The 20,838-nt window shown below is 42.3% G+C and overlaps 1 protein-coding gene across 1 annotated transcript in view; it reads left to right on the top strand.

Annotated features, from left to right (window-relative positions):
- Positions 1–12,874: 12,874 nt before the first annotated feature.
- Positions 12,875–20,838, top strand: part of LOC142108204 (fructose-1,6-bisphosphatase isozyme 2) — a 48,220-nt gene continuing 40,256 nt past the window's right edge. The window contains exon 1 of the mRNA XM_075191837.1: positions 12,875–13,162. Coding sequence (XP_075047938.1) covers positions 12,993–13,162 — 170 coding nt within the window. The 5' untranslated portion in view covers positions 12,875–12,992. The remainder of the gene's footprint in view (positions 13,163–20,838) is intronic.

The following is a 20,838-nucleotide window of genomic DNA, read 5'->3' as shown; positions in this document are numbered from 1 at the left end:
ATGTATCAGAGCATAAATGTAGGTCATTCAGGTGGCAGTATACAGTTATGTCTGAATACAATATTGATTTCCAGAAGCTCACCTGATGGTCTGTGTCGTGATGGTCATGTAGCCAAAAGATCTGTGTTCCAAGGGCACTGCTCGCTCAGCCAGGAGGTCGGAGAGTCAGACACTATAATCTTTGCACCGGGAGTATCCTACCGTGCATTAAGGGGCTCCGGTGACTGACTGATGACAGGATCAGGAGGAGAGATATGGTGTTCAAAGGGGGAGACTCGCGTCCACCCGCTCTTCACGTTCAAAGGGGGAGACTCGCGTCCACCCGCTCTTCACGCCAGGAGCTGACCACCAGCTCCAGATCACAACAAGGTGAAGTTTCTCTGCACCCAGAGAAACTGCGGTGCGCTGTAGCAGGGTCCCCTGTGTCTGCCGTCCGGCAAGTGAATAGGTATGATTTATATTTGTTTCCTCCGTAGCAGTCGATCACCGGTTGTGTCGGCTAAGGGCTGTGCTCCAAAATCATGTGCTATTTCAATAGCCAGATAGTCAGGATGGAAGAGGTAAGTGCTAAAGGTAAAATGGCTGCGCGGGCACAGGTCCCAAACTGATCTTCAGCCCTTCTGTAAATTTTCTTTTTTGTACCGGATTTTTACCGGGTTTAGCAGCGAAAAGACACCATGGGGTAAATGTATCAAGCTGAGAGTTTTCTGTCGGGTTTGAAAAACCAATCAGATTCTAGCTATCATTTATTTAGTGCATTCTACTGAATGACAGCTAGAATCTGATTGGTTGCTATAGGCAACATCTCCACCTTTCAAACCCGCCGGAAAAACTCTCAGCTTGATACATTTACCCCCATGTCTGAGTACTAGTATAAGTACTGTAAGAGTTATCAATTGTGGTTCTCACCATGCCAATGGAGGTTTTCAAAAACTACCGATATACAGAATAGGATAGATTATGTGTCTCCAGGGGCAATAAACTCAAAAATGAGTTTATATCACTGCCACTCTGAGCTGCAGTGGCAGTGATATATTCTCTATTCAATGGTGGCAAATAAAACTTCAACAGCAGTTGTAATTCAGATGAATGATGTTTGAAGTTCTCCAGGGACAGAGTAGTTACAAAACACGACCAGCCATCTTGGTTACCAGGCCATGCCCCACACATTTTTTAAGTGCATAGAAATGTATGTGATATAAATGACTCTACCATGCACCACATTTATCTAGTGTTGCTGTGGATCTCCCAGGGACAGTAATGAGCCAGCACTTACAGTAGCTTATTGTTCCACTTCTGTACATTTAACACATGTCAAATGCAGTTCAGAACTATACAATAATTGATAAACACATGAATCGCATGTGCGTGTTAATTGCACTTTTTCTTGTGTTGAACATGCATTACTCACATTAATACTCCAACTGGAATTACACATTAACCCTAGCATTGCTAGCACAAATTAAAAATAGACTTGGCACCCTCTCTTTAATCCTGGTAATGCACAGTAAAACTAGTATTGTTGTACTACGTGGCCGATCCTTCCCTTTCATCCATTCTCTACTCAGTGCAGGCAGGCTCTGCCATTGGAGGAGGAGAGCCTGCTACAGTACACACGGTTAATCCCTTTTTATTTATTGGCTGCAGCAGCAACGCTCTGTCTATATGGCAGGTAGTTTTACCATCACTAAAACCTATGATAAGAATCTGTGATTTATAAACCTATGTTTCAAATGTAGTTATGTTTGCTTCAGCATCACTTTTTTCTTGTTAATAGTTGAGGCTGCTGTACGAGTGCAATCCCATGGCCTACATTATAGAGAAGGCTGGAGGGCTGGCCACAAACGGATTTAAGAACGTGCTGGATATAGTTCCAGACAACATTCACCAGAGGATGCCCATAGCCCTGGAGTAAGAAGAGGAAATCAATGAAATAGTGAGGTGGTGGTCATATGCAGAGCGGACAGGGCGGCATGGAGTGTAGGTAGGGATGAGGTTGGAGATGTAGGGGGGGGGATTGATTAAGAGCTTTAAAGGTGAGGGCGAGGAGTTTAAATTTAGTTCTGCAGGCTACTGGGAGCCAGTGTAGCGACTGAGAGAGAGAGACACAGCAGAGATAGAGTGGTGGGAGAGGAAAAATAAGGTGGGCAGCAGCATTGAGGATAGACTTGAGAGGAGCAAGGTGAGAGTCAGGTAGGCCAGAGAGAAGAATATTACAGTAGTCAAGGAGAGATGTTACAAATGAGTGAATAAGAGTTTTGGTGGCTTCTGTTGTGAGAAAGGGCCGTATCTTGGATATATTCCGGAGGTGGAAGTAGCAGGATTTTGAGAGGGACAGAATGTGAGGGTTGAAGGACTTGAGGGGCAGAAAGGAGGGTAGTTTTATTAACAGAAAGAGAGGGGGGGGGGGGGGGTGAGGGAGCCCTGTCAGGAGGGACAACCTTTAGTTCAGTCTTGGAAATATTGAGTCTAATAAAGTGCTGATGAGATGGCTGAGAGAGAGAGCAGTAGACATGAGACATAAGGGAAGGAGAGAGGTCAGGGGAAGTAAGATAGATATGGGTATCATCAGCATAGTGGTGGTACGGGAGGCAAAAGGAACGGCTGAGGTTTCCAAGGTAGGAGGTGTAGAGGGAGAAGAGCAGGGGGCCAAGAACAGAACCTTGGGGAACTCCTGACAGGTAAGGGAAGAGGGGGTATATGGAGTCATTTAGAAACTGAAAAGGAGCAGTTGGTAAGGTAAGAGAAAAGCCAGCAGCACACAGTGTTACAGAGGCCTATAGACTCTCAAATCTATAGGAAAAGGAAAGGATTCAGTGGTCAATGGTATCGAAGGTAGCAGAGAGGGCGAGAAGGATAAGAAGGGAGTAGTGCCCTTTAGATTTCGCGAAGAGAAGGTCATTAGTGACCTTAGTGAGGGTAGTTTCGGTGGAGGGAGCGAAAACTGGATTGGAGTGTATCAAGGAGTGAATGAGAAGATAGAAAGGAGGTGAGATGGGCAGGGCTGCCAAGAAAAATTCAGGGCCCGGGTACAACAAATTCATGGGGCCCCCCCTCATAGTCAAGTAAGCCCCAAAAAAAATTTGCGCCGCCTTTAGGTTCAAGCACTCCTGACTTTCAGGACATCTACCACCACAGTGTAGTATACAAACAATGCAATGTGTACACAAACAGTTCAGTCTTGGCCTACACCTTACATTGGGCACAACATTCACCAAAAATTGGGATTGTCCCTACTAGAATCACAACATTTCACACACTATGCTGCTCTCTCCTACCTGTTCTTCTCACTTTCTCTACCTGTGGCTGCTGGTTTCTTTAGTTGTGGCTTGTCCGGATCCAGAAATGTTAAAGGACCTATTTTGAAAAAAAAATGGCTACATTTAGAAAATTACAGCCAGCCCCGGCGTTAAATCAATAGCACCCACAATTAATAATTAGGCCTTCCTCCAGCCCCAACATTAAAATAATACTATTCACATTTAATAAATAAACCTATTTCCCTTCCTGCAAACAGCCCCAGCAATACCTATTTCCCGCAACCATCACTGCCATTAAATAATTCATAGTCACATTTAATAAATAGACCTCATTCTCCCTAAACTCACCCCAAGATTCAATAGCCCCTAAACCACCCCATCTTAAATTAATAGTCCCCACTATTAAATTGCCTCACCATCACCCTACAAACAAAATAGCGCCCATTAATTAGCCGCCACCTACCTCACACACACTACATTGCAACAAGCCCCCTGTTCCATCACACACACAATACTGTGCCCCTTCATCACAACTACACTGTACCCCCTTATGCTCACACTGCGACCTCCATGCTGCTTTTCCCCCTTCTTTTTTACTTTGTGCCTCTCTCCCACTTTTTTCCCTCCTCTGTTCCTCTCTCCCACTTTTTTTTCCTCCTCTGTTCCTCTCTCCCACTTATTTTTCCTCCTGTTCCTCTCTCCCACTTTATTTTCCTCCTGTTCCTCTCTCCCATTTTTTTCCCTCCTCTGTTCCTCTCTCCCCAATTTTTTTTTATTCCTCTGTGGCTCTCTCCTTTTTTTCCTCCTCTGTTCCTCTCTCCCACTTTTTTTTCCTCCTCTGTTCCTCTCTCCCATTTTTTTCCCTCCTCTGTTCCTCTCTCCCCAATTTTTTTTTATTCCCCTGTGGCTCTCTCCTTTTTTTCCTCCTCTGTTCCTCTCTCCCACTTTTTTTTTTATTACTCTGTGGCTCTCTCCTTTTTTTCCTCCTCTGTTCCTCTCTCCCACTTTTTTTTTTATTACTCTGTGGCTCTCTCCTTTTTTTCCTCCTCTGTTTCTCTCTCCCCTTTCTTTATAGTACTGTCCCTCTCTGTTTTCCTCCCCTAGCCTCTCCGTTTCTTTACTTACCTTTTGTCAACTTCTTTCTTTTCTTTTCTGCTCTTCTGTCTCCTCTTCTGTCTTCTTTCTTCATGCTGGCTGCGGCGCTCCTCACTGACTGACAGGCGTGACTTGATGACGTCACGCCCGGCAGTCAGTGTGAATGGAGAAGAGGAGAGGAGGGACATGGCGCCGCGCGATCACGTGAGTATTGGTTTTATTTTTATTTTTTTTCTTCCAGCTCCCAAGAAACCCAATACCCCCAAACTCCCCCCCTTCCCCCGCGGGAAAAAAAATAAAAAAAGTTAAAAAAAAATATTGCTAAAGAGAAAAAAAAATAAAAAATTAAATTAGCAGCGAGGGCCCGGCCCGGGTAAACTGTACCCGCTCCCTCCCCCTCTCGGCGGCCCTGGAGATGGGTGTAGACAACCCGTTCGAGAAGTTAGGAGGCAAAATGAAGTAAAACAATACTGGTCAAAACACAGCTAAGAAGGCCCTACGCGAAAGCCTACATCTATAGGGTCGCACCATGAGGATCACTCAAATTTTATCCCTGAGTAATTAAACTCACATATCATCAAAGAAGGTTCATGTACATTCTATTGGCAGGAACCTATTATCAGGGCACTTGTGCTTTTATATGTAATAGGTGTCAGCAGTGTTGGTAGTAGATAGTAAACCACAAGAAGCTATTAGACTTAACCAATTTGTTGGTTTTATTGCAGAACCTGTTGTAATAGATGATATATACATTTAAACAGTTGCTCATAGTTGATACTGACTAGCAGTCAGGCAGTATGACAAGCTTATGCAATTAATGTATTTAATACTATTATAGTACATTAATATATGCAGACGGTAGTAATATATATATATATATATATATATATATATCTAAGAGAACACAAAATGGATGCTGCTCCTGTTGTGACATCTTTACAGTTCAACAGTCACTGGAAGAACCTGCTGAGTACCCAACTTCCTGACCGGGTACGCTCAGTAGAGTGATGTGGATGGCTGGAGGCTGCCCCACTTTCTGTCTTCACTAAATCACAGGGAGACGGAACATAGCGCTCCATATTAACACATTCCACATAGAAGATAAAACAAAGGACTTATTAAAACTTAGGGGGTGATTCAGTCAGCTGTGGGATTTTGTAATAACCTTGCGCGCTGTTTCCATGTGATGTTTAGTTAATGATCTTCACTGATTTTTGCTCGCACCTCATAGGGGTGCAATCAATAATGAGCTTTTATCATTGTCATTATCTTTACAGAAATTTGCACAGAAGCATACCAAGCAAGGCTAATACAAAACCTTTCAGCTAATGGAATCCCCCCATAGAATTATTATAATCATCTTAAAATGTTATTATTTTTTATTTTAAGATTATAATAAAAGTTTTAATTATTCTTTTTTTTGTTTCTCTCTGTGGAATGCCTTTATAACCCTGAGCCTCCTCTCTTTCTTTGATTATATATTAAAGTAATTACTCTGAGAAAAAAATTGATATATGTTATCCATGGGAGCACCAAAGAGTTGAACATCAATTGTTGAAGTACATCTATTAATAATTGAAGGAAATTCACTAAACTTATATTGCCCACTGATCCATAAACTCTACTACAAAATCGTCTGGGTTCCCGTAAACTATGAATGGTACATTTATATGGTTATTGTCCACATTCTTGCTGGTGTCACAAAGCAAAGCATAAAAGCAATTTAATTATCTTTTGGTTTTTTTATACTACAAAATATCGAGTTATTGTAAATACATCACATATTTACCTCATATTTAACTCATTTATTAACTGTAGGTTTTACATATTCCCTCTATATAAACACCTATGAAATGAGCAAGATATAATGTTATGCAAAGTACATTATATATATAAATAATAATAAAAAAAAGCACACTGACACATCCGTATCTATGACAGACCTTCAAACCATACAGTACAATGAAACAATATATTCCTACATGTATATAATAGGTTGTGTACTATTAAAATACTTAATTTGCAATCAGTATTGCACGCCATGCTTATTGATTTTCGGTAGCAGGTTTGAATTTCTTAGCTCCCAACAATCAGAGTCTTGAAAGCAGGACAAAGTAAGCCCAGCCCAGTTATGACCAAACTCCGCCCCCACACCGGGGCATATTTTGTAGAAACATACATACTTTCCCATTAAGCCCCACCCCTTTTGCAGATCGTAAACCGGGATGTCCCACCAAAATAGGGACAGTTGGGGAGTATGGAATTGCGCATCTGCAAGAAATAGGACTATATCTTTTTTAAATCTGCAAATAAAGTACATATAAATATTTAAAATAAGTAAACACTGTAAAGCACTAACTGTGGATTTAGATACAGAACAATAAGTTGCAGATAAATTTGTAAATACAGCAAATTGGCACAAAGCAGTCAGCTGTCCTGAAGGGAGGTTGACAGGTAGCTCTTAGAAGAACAGAGCTCCATCTAGTGCACAATTCCACACACCACCTGAATTATATTCTTAATTATCACTTAAACCTTTATCATTCCCTTTTTGGTCATATTATATATCCTTAAAGTAATTCACCTTTTGCCTTATGTAAATGAATAAGTGATCAGCGCAATCCAGATCTTATACAATTTCTATTAGATCAATAATTTAATTTTGTTTCTTGGAATTGCAACATATTTTGCCACCATCTGTTTTCACACTTGGGGGTAAATTTATCAAGCTGCGGGATTGAAAAAGTGGAGATGTTGCCTATAGTAACCATCAGAGCACATTTAAAAAAAGTTGTGATATAAAATATAAGAACAACTCTTAACAGTGTTATTTTTATAAATATAATTTTAACCTTTTTTTTACACTAAATACATAATGCAATGCATACTGTACATACAATGCATATATTACTTGCATACAAATGTTTAGTGCTAGCTAGTGGCACACATATGTGTACTTTTTAATTCAAAAGACTATGACATGTCAGTCATCACTATCAGTTGGCATTTACACCTGACTTGTAGTGGGTGCAAATAATACGGGTGTAACCAAGTGTACTTACCAGAAATCCCGGACTTGAATTAGCGACATCTGCATCAACATGCCCTAAACGTAAATGGCCGATGTTATTCCCCCATTCCGCCTCTAAAGTTATAGGCAGTAGTAAGTGTCCTTTGCGTTCAGACATGAACTGCCTGTAATTGTGACCACTTAAGAACCGTTGGTGAACATGTGCAGACCTAGTTCACACCAGATACGACACGCAAATGGACGTACGTCTAAACATAGACTCTTACTATTTAATTGACAAATTAAGCCCCTATTAAGAAATACATCAATAATAACTGAAAAGTTGTCATTTCCCAAGCTGGAAAATAGAATATGTTTAATATTATCAAATCAAGATCTTAATGATTTTATTTAGTGCATATAGGATGGCATAATAACGGTTAAATAAATCAGTTTATTACCATGTGGCTACAAAGTATACTACAAATATGACCCTTGTCTGAATTCATCTTCCTTATTGTATGGTAACTCTTATTGGCACTGTACTTGTAATTAGAGCTGGTAGCCCGACCTTTAGCCAAATGTCACTGTGTCAATGTCACCGTACTAAAAATAACTGTTTCTTATGTAGCAAAATGCAATGAAAGACTTGGTGATAAAATCTGATACAGTTGCTTTCATCTACAAGTTTTGCAGATATTCTTCACATATTATGGAAGTACTCTTATGTAGTGCTACAAAAATGTGGACCTTACTAGCAATAATGTTGTATCAGAAGACCCCAAATCCTTGGATGTCCAAGACAGAGATATAGCATGAATGGAATGTGCATTTGGAGTAGAAATGGTAGCTTAACATTATTTTATGTTGTAAAGTGAGGGGCTCCATCTTTGGCTTGAGGACCTCTTAATTCTGTAATGAATACTTGGAAGTAAATCAAATTTACTGAGGTTTGGATATAAGCAAATAAATCTGCAGCCCCCTCTCCACACACAAACCCACCCAGCCATTCCCAAAGCAAGCATAATGGCTGAGAAGAATTCAGCTGAATGTGTGTTGCTGAGAAGTGATCCAGCTGGTCAGCCCAGGCACCAAACCAGGTTGCATCCAGTTTGAGCACGTGTGCAGTTTGGGCTACCAATGCGTGATCAGACCTGTGTAATTATCCATGTGTGGCCAGCTTATGCTTTTAGGCATCTGGATAGATCAAGGGTATGACATTATTTCTTATTTTCTGACTGAGTGTCTTGAAAGAAAGCAGGGAGAACATCTCCTCATGAACAGAATGCAAAGTGAGGTCTAAAAGGTCACTATTTATGAAAAATGCTTTTATATCAGAAACGAACCTGTCAGAATTAATAGCAAAATGGGTGTATTCTAATTTATCAGCCAGACTTAGCACCAGCAGGATAGACGCAAAGAGTCTAACATCAGGTTTTCATCAGGAACATCTCCATGGTGGTATGGGCATAGCTGAAGGGAGCTCACCAGTCGCGGTCCTCTGAACTGCCTTCTGATGTGAAATGTAAAATATGATGGGACTGGTAGTAAACAACAATCCTAGGTCTGTTACCCGTACGGATATACAGTGGGTACAATAGAAGACAGCATCACTGGATGCTGGCGAGACAGGGAGAAGATAAGGTCCATGGATTTGACAGTACCCCTGGGAAATAGCAACTTCCATTCTGGATTACTGCAACTGTCTGGTTCACTCTGTAAAAGGGGTAGAGTACCACATTGCTTCTTCTCATTATAAAAGAAGCGTTAATGATCATGTAGTTGATTCGATACCTGGAAACCTGCATCAGTCTACCCCACAGTCCACCAGAGAGTACAGGTCCACCAAATATGCTACACAGGGCAGGAAGCAGAGTTGAACTTATGGCAGTTTCAGTAGTGAAAATTTTGCAAGTTTGCACTGTTCATGCCCACAGAAACACGCATATATATATATATATATATTCGCATTTTAGGAGGAATGTCTTTTACACCTGCTAGATGGCAGGTACAAATACATGCTGCTGCTGATGACTTGGCATAAATCAGACACATATGTTGCTGATGCAGTGCTGGATGCATCTTGAGATTTGCGCAGCCCTACATATGGGTGGAAAAATCTGTATTTTTGTATGCACTTTTTAAAGAGTAATTTACATCCATTTTGCGACCAACTCTGCATCAGCCCCATAATGCCTAAGTCACATGAGCTTGGATCGGTGTACTATAGGGCTAGATTACCTAGTGGTGGGCCCTCCCTTGGTTTTACAGCACTTTTGCTTAATACCTTTGTTAACTCATTTTAATTAACTTGGCTTTTCAAAGCTGCACTCCCAATGAGCACTGTTCAGAAAAGGGGTGTGGTTGCACACAGGGCCACAAGGAAGAGGGTATGGAGGGGTACTGTTGTAAGGGGCCTGGACTGACAAAGAGGTCTGCTGGCACTATCGATCCCGAACGTGAACTGCTTCTCATACACAGAAATTCTCTTTGTCTGTCCATGATAATTGTCACAGACGGCCCCTGTTCAGATAGAGTCAGGGCCACAGAGAGGGGGGGGGTATTATTTACCCCGGCCCGGGCCCTCACTGCTGATTTTTTTTTAATAACAATTTTTTTTTTCTTATGTCTTTTTTTTTTTCCTCCACCAGGGAGGGGGGGGTGAGGGGTAGCTGGATAGTTAAAAAAAAAACCATACTCACATGATCGCATCGCCGGCGTCCCTCCTCTCTGCTCCGTTCACACTGAATGTTGGGCGTGACGTCACGCCCAACATTCAGTGAGGAGCGGCGCAGAGAGGACCAAGCAAGAAGAAAGAAGACAGAAGAGAGAAGACAGAAGAGAAGAAAGAAGCTAACAAACGGTAAGTAAAGGAACGGAGAGGTAAGGGGAGGAAAGCAGAAAGGGACAGTCTGATAAAGAAGGGGTGGGAGAGAGTCACAGAGTGATAAAGAAGGGGGAGGGAGAGGCACAGAGTGATAAGGGGTGGGAGAGAGGCACAGAGTGATAAAGAAGGGGGGAGGCACAGAGTGATAAAGAAGGGGATAGGCACAGAGTGATAAAGAAGGGGGAGAGAGGCACAGAATGATAAAGAAGGGGGGACAGGTACAGAGTGATAAAGAAGGGGGGAGAGGCACAGAGTGATAAAGAAGGGGGGGAGGCATGGAGTGATGAAGAAGGGGGGGAGAGAGGCACAGTGTGATGAAGAGGGGGGGCACAGTGTGATGAAGAAGGGGGAAGAGAGAGGCACAGTGAGATGAAGAAGGGGGGAGAGAGAGGCACAGTGTGATGAAGAAGGGGGGGAGAGGCACAGTTTGATGAAGAAGGGGGAGAGGCACAATGTGATGAAGAAGGGGGGTGGGAGAGGCACAGTATGATGAAGAAGGGGGGAGAGGCACAATGTGATGAAGAAGGGGGGTGGGAGAGGCACAGTATGATGAAGAAGGGGGGAGAGGCACAGTGTGATGAAGAAGAGGGGGGCACAGTGTGATAAAGAAGGGGGGGAGAGAGGCACAGTGTGATGAAGAAGGGGGGAGATAGGCACAGTGTGATGAAGAAAGGGGGATGATGCACAGTGTGATGAAGAAGGGGGGAGAGGCACAGTGTCATAAAGAAGGGAGGGAGAGGCATAGTGTGATAAAGAAGGGGGAAAAAGCAGCATGGAGGGCGCAGAGTGATCATAAGGGGGCACAGCGTAGTTGTGATGAAGGGGCACAGTGTGATTATAAGGAGGCACAGCGTGGTGATGATGAAGGGGCACAGTAATGTGTATGTGATGGCACAGGGGGCTTGTGGCAATGTAGTGTGTGTAAGGTAAGTGGTGGCTAATTAATGGGTGCTATTTTGTTTGTGGGGTGATGGTGAAGCAATTTAATAGTGGATTGGTTTGGGGGCTATTAATTGAATGTGGGGGTGAGTTTGGGAAGAATGAGATCTATTTATTAAATGTGACTATGAATTATTTAATGGCAGTGATGGTTGCGTGAAATAGGTATATTTATTAAATTTAAATACTATTAATTTATTGCTGGGGCTGTTTGCAGGGAGGGAAAAAGGTTTATTTATTAAATGTGAATACTATTATTTTAATGTTGGGGCTGGAGGAAGGACTAATTATTACTCAAGGGTACTATTGATTTAACACTGGGGCTGGTTGTAATTTTCTAAATGTATCCATTTTTTTTTTCCAAAATAGGGCCCCCAACATCCAGGATCCAGACAAGCCACAATTAAAGAAAGCAGCAGCCACAGGTGGTGAAAGTGAGAAGAACAGGTAAGAGAGAACAGGAGAGTATGTGAAATGCTGTGATTTTAGTGGGACAATCCAAATTTTTGGTGAGTGTTCTGCCCAATGTAAGGGGACTGCACCCTTGTGTCAACGGTGTATACAATAATGTAGATTTTTTTTTCTGTAGGAGGGTGGCCTAGCACTTTTCACCTGCTAGCCACTCCCCAATGATGCATAGCCATGCCCCAATATTATGATCACACCCACATTGCTGCGCAAAATTTTAGCATGCTCAACTATAAGGGGGGCCCCATGAAATTTTTGTACCGGGGCCCTGAATTCCTCTTGCCAGCCCTGGATAGAGGAAGGTGTGTGGGAAGACATATGGAGGCGGTAATTGCCCTCCCTGACACAGTATGCTCTGTACATGCTCCACGCTAGGCCTCTGCATCCACTGTGCTTGGGGGCGCCCTGCCTGCTTTATTTGTATTGGGCCCCACAATTTCTTATGGCAGCCTGGCTGCATGATTCAATAGACAGCAATAGAAAGTTCTGTGCCAAAAGCTTCAGCCATGCCCATCCCACATGTGATTAATGACAGTGCAGTCGGTACCCAGAAATGTCAGTATATAATCTCATAATTGTAATAAAATTACTACCTGTTTAATATACCTTTATGCTTGCTTTGCTCTTGTTTCTGAGTAATATTAATGAAATGTAAACAGAAGATGTAACACCGTTCTTAATACATTTAGTATTCTATTCTAAAATTCTTTCATTTTATTTAGTGACAGGCTAATCCTCTTTATGTACAGTGATAGCAACATTGACACCAATTATTATTAATTTATTTATTAACCATTATTTACATAGTGCCTGCATGTTATGCAATGCTTTACATATATTTAATAATTCGTATCAGCCCCCTGCCCCACTGGATATATATTGTCTACCACACACACCAGGGTTAATTTAGCTAGAAGTCAATTAATCTACCAGTATGTCTTTGGAGTGTGGAAGGAAACCCTTGCAAATAGCGGGAGAACATACAAACTCTATAATAAACACCACACCAAATCAAGTGTCAGAAAAAATATGTTTTTAATCTCATTAAATAAATCTCATATTGAGGATAGCTGGACAATAAATGAACTCTTTCTCCTTTGCTGCAGAAGCACCCACAAGCATGCTATTCCTCAGTCAGTGGGAGAGGCTGTGGAATCCTGCCTTGATATTTCAGTCTTCAGGGTCACATGTTCTCTGTAGCATTTTGTTAAGTATAACTGGTGGTGAAGTATTTAGAGGGCTGTGGATAACTGAAGCAGCTGCATAAAGGCACCAGCAGCATTTTGGTTTATTAAAACTTTTCTCCTGACAAAGACACTTATTTTTCAGCAAAATGTCAGACAAAAGTCCCTTTGAAACGGACATGTTAACCCTTACCCGCTTTGTTATGGAAAGGGGAAGACAAGCCAAAGGTACAGGGGAGTTGACACAACTCCTCAATTCCATGCTCACAGCTATAAAGGCCATATCTTCTGCGGTGAGGAAAGCCGGCATTGCTCACATGTAAGTATTTGTACATCACATTTTAAACCTAGAAATGTGGAAGTGTGTAAAATAATTGGGAATCTGTAGTATGCCATATTCTGCAGACGTCTCTCTTGTGTCAAAAACCTGGATCAACAAATTAAGAGGAAAAAAATCTTTCTTAGCTTTCATATCTATTACAGTTAAGGACATCAACAGATGAGGTTTCATATTCTTATACTGTTGCTGAATACAGGTTTCACACCCAGTGACGGTGAGTTAATGATTGGGATATCTGAGTAACACAGGTGATTTGGGCCAAATGAAAATCCATAGCAAATGGAAAACCCTTGTAATGTAGGGTTCCATTCACCAAAAATCAAATAAAAGATTGACAGAACATTCAGTGTATTTTCAAATACATTTGGCATAAGAAATATGACATATAGTTCAGGCTGGTATCCAAACTGTATGTTATAAATGCATGAGTAGTTTTACTCTGAGACAATCCTGCTTTTATAGTTCTATTTCTTTTTACAATGTGTATTGTGTGTTTTGTGCTAGCAAAGAGCAGATCCCACAGACATTTGTGATATGACTTATTAGTAGTTCTAAAATGCTTTTTCAACGTGCAAGTCTAACAAGCCCAAAGTGGCTGGACTTTTGAATACACTCCACAGTCTTCTGCCAATCTATGCCTTCAGGGCCTATTTATGAAAAAGTGGCAAAAAGGATGTCTTCTTTTTTTTTATTAAAAGAAATCTCGTACGTCATAAAAAAAAAAAGTCTCACAGAAGCAGCTGAATGATAGTCTGCTGCCAATACAGGTCTAGATCTGTAATGGTTAATTGGCTTGGCCAGTCTGTAAATATGTGCAAGAGTGAGACGACTAACTGGCTTGTTAACGCATAGTGCAACTGAAAGCCTAGATTTGGGCTTTTAGACACACACTAAATAAAAAAAAATAATATATATATATATATATATATATATATATATATATATATATATATATATACACATAACTAAAATTTTAAATGTAAATATTTTTATAAGGAGTTTTATATGAAATTCACCAAATTATTAAACTATGCATGCCTCAAATTGACATAAATCATTTTTGAGTCAATGAAGCACAAAAATGCTACAGCTAATGTTAAAATGTAATCCTTCCTATACAAGTCTCATGGCAAGAAACAAAGTAGACCGCAATATGATGCCTAGTATACAAGGGAGACACCACTATGAACAGTGGGTAAAAGCACTGTGGGGCACCCTAAACAGCACCCCCTTCTCGCAAATTGCATCCCTCCTGAGGGTGGACAGCTGATGCTCTCTTCAGTCTGGAAGAGTAGTGCTGAGCAGTCGCACAGCCCATCACGAACACTGAGGAGCAGTAGCCGGCTGCTTCTACAGCATGTCCGCAGCCAGAAATCCATGAGAGGGTGCCAAGGGAACATTAAATACAATGTATGAGTGACATTATGCCACTCATTCAGTGTTTTAGGTGCCTCCTAACCTATATGTGCCTAGGCGACAACTTAGGTTTGCCTAATGGTAGCACCCTAGGCTGAAAAAATACTTTGGCATATGCACTGTGCAGACAAATAGCTGGCTCTCAACCTCTGCTGTCTTTAGGCAGAGGCCTACTCTGCTTAATGCAAGTCTGTACATGATTCATTGTTTCATAACACACCAATGATATTGGGGCTTAAAAAGCATAACTTCACTAGCATTTGTAAAGTCTAGTAAGATTGTGCAAACAGGAATGGGAATGATCTCTATTGGTCCCATTGAACCCATACCCACTTCTGTGGTCAAAAGTGTCAGTGACATGTCAGAGACTTTTGGATGCTACATGATACATTTAATTTAATTGAAGTGATCACATTGATGTACACACAAAAGGGTCAAGGTATTCTGCTCCATTATCCTCCCCGGCTGCAGGTGTAAGAGCTGGTTACAGATTGCATTTCTGTCACTGACATTTTCTTAATGCCAATGGGTAACCAACTTAATATTATATTTGAAAAATATTCATTATATGAACTACAAATACTTTTCACTTACATGTTTCATTTGCAAATAAATCATAGGTCATAAGTGTATAATGTACATCACATATCTTTAAATTATTGTAAGAGTTTTTTCCACAGGAAATCTTGTGATACAGTGCATCCAAATGTCTCCTGTCACAGTAGCTGGGAATCGCCACTATAATGTCCTATGTAACATGCTTTTCTTGAACGTGAAATTTAATAAAAGTCCACCATTTTCTTAGCCCCAAGACCTTGCGATTAAAGTGTTTCTTTGTTCAGAATGGTGTTGAACACTGGTGGTATAGTGCAGGTATAGCAAATGTCAGCACAGTGGAATTATTATTATTATTATTATTAGGATTATTATTATAGTAATATTGGTGTAATGACTGGGGCTAACAGAGGTAACCCTCTTAGCCCTGGTCAATGTTGGGATAATCAGCAGGGACAGTGCCGATATATTATGTGTGGTCAATGCTTGCTTTAATGTGTGGTGTAAATCTTCAGTATAAATGTTTGAATGGTTTGAGGGATAGGGGTTCATTGCCACTTTGGCCTGGCTGTGAAAACACCTTGACCTGCTTGTTCACTGTTTTACAAATGCTTTTTGAAAATGTGCTCAATATTTATGTAACACCCCCTCTAGATGTTGTTGTTGTTCACACCTCCAAGTGACTGAGGGTATGGCCTAGCACTAGGACCCAGAGGAGGCACACTGGGAATGTTGCTTAGCAACATCAGACTGGTATGAGCAGAGGGGATCAGAACCAGGGACCCAGGACAGAGGGGATGAGGTCCTGGGACTCCCCTTATAATCTGGGGAGCTGGTCCATCATCTGCTGCCACTAGGCACCATAGTACAACAACACTGACAGAATACCAATGACATGGGGCAGATATCAGGGATAAATTACCTCAGAAAGTGACAGGATGATAAACAGGAGCAGCACACAGGGAGTGTCTGTCAGCGTGCAACTGAGAGATATTACCCCCGCAGAGCACGAGAGAGATATTACCCCCGCAGAGCACGGGAGAGAGATATTACCCCCGCAGAGCACAGGAGAGAGATATTACCCCCGCAGAGCACGGGAGAGAGATATTACCCCCGCAGAGCACGGGAGAGAGTTACTACCCCCTCAGAGGAAGGGTGAGTGAACACTGCAGTGAGAGAGAGATGTGGGTGAGTTAGAGAGCCACCATTTTGGATGTGACTGCCCCATTGATATTCTGTCCATGTAGCCCTTAAGACCTGTGTAGGAGGAGACAGGAGATGTATATAGCAACTGTGTCCTCCTGACTATGCAGACACCTTCCACATTGAATTCTCTGTACCTTTATAGTAGCCCATGACAGGAACTGTAGACTCAGTCTGGTTTTCCAACACCTATAGTGGAAAAGTCTAACATGAGTTATGTACACACTAGAGACTCTACGGCATTTTCAGAGCCACCTTGCCTGGTATTGGCACATGCTCAGTGAAGCCCCATTGCATGCGCTGCCCCACATAATGAGGTGCTTATTCTGATTCCTGCTCTGAACTCAGTGACTAAGGGGGAAGGAGCCAATGCTGAAAAAAAACAAAACTATTTTGGCACAGATGGGCTAGTGGGGTGCCTAGGTAAGCACAGCCCCTCCTGCCATGCTTACCATGTTCTACCGGCCTTGAGGTACCCCTGCAAGGAGACATGGGCTTTGCTGTTCTGCTCACCCAAGTCTCTGCCTTTCATACAGGTACTAGATGTGACCGGCAGGTAAGTGTATTCAAGAGAAAATATAAGGTATGCTGGATAGATGGAGATATTGGGAGCACACGGGAGTATATGGTATTATTACGAACACACTGGAACAGGAGCCAAACAGTTAACAAGCATAGGACGCCAAGAGACATTATAATTTGGCACCATATTGCAGCCACAGCTGCTATAAATAGTGTGGTGGAATTCAAATATTTTGTAATTTTGCGGAGGAGTATGGATTGTACTATTATATTTTAAGAGTTGAACAGCTTGGTTAAACCTAAAAATTGGAGATAATAGTGGTTTTTTTTCCACTAGAATATAGAGTTCATGTGCCACCATGTTAGAAATTCAATTTATCCACTCCACTTTTATATAATGACCACCAAAACTTTCAGAATTTGCTTATTGAATGCAGCCATATTAAGTCCTTTACACATGCTAGTCATTAGGGTTCATTTACTAACATTATATTAGGTGGGAAAAAGTAAACCAAAGCAACCAATCGAACACTTACTATCATTGTCCAACTTGCAGTAAACCGATAAAAGCTAATTACTGATTGGTGGTTGTGGAACAGGCATTAAAGAGCAAGGGCAAATATAAAATTAGGTGCCCCCATCCTCCACATACACCAAAGTGCAACATTCAAGGGGGCAACTTGTGTCCCAAAGGAACATGTAAAGTTTCCTTCAGTATATGTTCTATGTTGTTGACATTTGATGAATAAGAGCTCTGTTAGGGCATGACTTTTGGTTAAGCTTGCATTAGATATAGAGTTACAAATTGCTGCATATTCATATATAGGTCATGGACTAAAGTTAGGGTTAGTAGATTAGAAGGTGGAGGTGGTACAGATGCCCATTTTCTGTTTCAATGTTGATAAAAATTACTGTGTTTTGGTGGTGTAAAGTACAAGAAAATTGTCACGATTTGCATTCTGCAGCTGCTGTCTGCAGTGACTCTATTGGATTTGTTATGCATTCTACTTGTAGTACCACTGCCCACCAAAGGGGCCACTGTGCTACTTTGGTTAATTTCCTTGATCACTAGGAGTTGTATCACCTGCATGAGGCCCATATAAACCTGCCTGCTTCAAACAGTCTGGGCCAGATCATCAGGTCACTCCTGTGAGCATTTCCATGTGCTTTGTTCCAGTCTGCATTACCAAGTTGTCAGCTCCAGTCTGCATTACCAAGTTGTCAGCTCCAGTCTGCATTACCAAGTTGTCAGCTCCAGTCTGCATTACCAAGTTGTCAGCTCCAGTCTGCATTACCAAGTTGTCAGCTCCAGTCTGCATTACCAAGTTCTGTTAAGTCTTCTATATTGTTGATCCCATTGAACTGTTGCTCTGTCTTTCCATTTCGGTATTTCTGTGCCACAATCTGTGGTGGATTGTTATTTGTGTTCTTAATAAAGCCACTTTAACCACTTACGCTCTCTCCGTGGTCATACCTGGGTAATCCTGACAGTATGATCTGGCCCTAATACCAAGCCTGCTGCTGCATGGCTTTCATCTCTTTTGAAAAGGATTTCCAAGGTAGTGGCCTACTCCGTATTCAACATTAAGACCGTGGCTGCTATTTCCTCCGAAAATTCCCTGTTCCAGTTGCTCCAAGTGGACATTCTTCAACTTCGCACTCAAATAGCGCAAGTATCTTTCTTGCTGAACCAAGTGCTTAAGCAACTTCCAGTTTCCACCCCTAATACATCCTGCTGTAAGGAGTCTAACTGTGCTGCTAACATTTCATTACCAAATTTGTCTGCCTTTGACTCTCTGCAAGCAGTACCTTCCAATATTCCTGTAACAAATTCCAGGTTTTCAGGTGCTCCACGCCCTCACTTAACCGAAGAGGAGCGACAAACTGTGTCTTTACTGTGCCAGTGATGTACATTTTTTACAGGATTGCCCGCTCCGTAGACTCCGACCATCTTCAACCTCTATCTCCAGCTCTGAGTTACAAGCTTCTGTCTCCATTCCAGACACGCTGTCTGCTACCATGAGAATCCGGGTTCCCCAGTTCAACCCAGAGGGGGCGCTGCCCTTACAGTCCGCTCCAGAGGGGGCGCTGCCCTTACAGTCCGCTCCAGAGGGGGCGCTGCCCTTACAGTCCGCTCCAGAGGGGGCGCTGCCCTTACAGTCCGCTCCAGAGGGGTCGCTGCCCTTACAGTCCGCTCCAGAGGGGGCCCTGTCCATGCGGTTCAGCCCGAGTTGCCTGTCCATGCGGTTCAGCCCGAGTTGCCTGTCCATTCGGTTCAGCCCAAGTTACCACTTGGTGCTGTCCGCCCTGAGGCTTCTCACAGTGCTGTCCCTGTCAAGTCTGACGTCCAATCCGGGCTCCCTGCCAAGTCATCTGCCCAGTCCGGGTTGTCTTCTGCCAAAGGGGTCCTACCCGAGTCCCCAGGGATGTATGTTCAACCCGAGCTGGCCGAGTCTCATGCTAATTCGAATTCATCCTCTGTTCAAGTCTTCCAACCACCTACCTTCAATGGGGATATTCAGCAATTTCAGGCTCTTATTAAATTTTGTATGTCCTATTTTCCCTCTGTATCCAACCTCCTTGATACTCAACGAAAGGCAGTGTTTTACATGTTAGCCAACTTCACAGGGGAAGCTCTGGTATGGGCAGAGCCCTTAATTGAAACCCAAGATCCCATTCTGTCTGATTTACAGCTTTTTACTAAGGCCGTGATCGAAGAATTTACACCAGCACTTGCCAATATCACTCCCAGTGCTTCATCTATGCCTCATGTTCTATCTCCAGCTACTCCAACTTTGAGATTATCGTTTTCTTCACTCCATTTTCAGCAACCCTCTAAAAACCATAAAAAGAAAGTGAAGAAGAAGAAAGATTCTCCTGGATCTCAACTCCCCTGTGATGTGGTTTCTATACCCTTCCTGTCCTTGCATGAAGCCTTCTCAACTACATGCCCAATTCTGGACTATGACCCTGACTTTTCCGACCATCTCTAGTATTTCTGCGTCTGGAATCCGCCCTTTAAGGAGGGGGTACTGTCACGATTTGCATTCTGCAGCTGCTGTCTGCAGTGACTCTATTGGATTTGTTACGCATTCTACTTGTAGTACCACTGCCCACCAAAGGGGCCACTGTGCTACTTTGGTTATTTTCCTTGATCACTAGGAGTTGTATCACCTGCATGAGGCCTATATAAACCTGCCTGCTTCAAACAGTCTGGGCCAGATCATCAGGTCACTCCTGTGAGCATTTCCATGTGCTTTGTTCCAGTCTGCATTACCAAGTTGTTTGTTCCAGTCTGCATTAACAATGTCACACGCTGCTCATTTGGCTTCCACAGACAAAGACTGAGACACTCACAGGTGTCTCATTAACAGACTTCAAACCTCTAAGTTCTGATCTGCACATGTGCAGACTGATTACCTGTCTACTTCTAATTAAGATTCCTATTGGTTCCTGCGTTGGCTCCAGACTTGAAAAGGCACTTCCTCCCTTTCCTCTGGGCCTGTTGATCATGTTACCAGTCTGATTAGGTTCCTACCTATTCTGTGAGCTCTCACCTGGATCGTCAGTGTCTTGCTGTGTTGCTGTTAAAGACCATACAGATGAAACTGCAACTGTCTCTGCTGTGTACTATTCCACAGACTATTCAGCTCATGCTGCAACTATCTCTGCTGTGTGACACTCCACAGGTCGTATCATCAAGCTGCTTGTTGTTCTTTTCTCTGGCTGAACTGTTCATGTATTATTGAAAGCATTAAGGCATTATTTGGTTCCTGATTCCTGCCGCATCTATTGTGCATATACTGCTACCTGGACAGTTAATCTCTTCTCTGATGTGGGCTGCTCTACTGTGATACCATATACCTGCTGCCTTATTCTTTCCACCTTATTGCTGGACTGTGCATTCAAAGCCATATCTAATTACATGCTGATTGTTCATATTGCATATGATATTGCCG

Source organism: Mixophyes fleayi, chromosome 1 (genome assembly GCF_038048845.1).
Source record: "Mixophyes fleayi isolate aMixFle1 chromosome 1, aMixFle1.hap1, whole genome shotgun sequence".
In the NCBI taxonomy this organism is placed as follows: domain Eukaryota; kingdom Metazoa; phylum Chordata; class Amphibia; order Anura; family Limnodynastidae; genus Mixophyes; species Mixophyes fleayi.
This window is presented reverse-complemented; position numbering and strand designations above follow the sequence as displayed.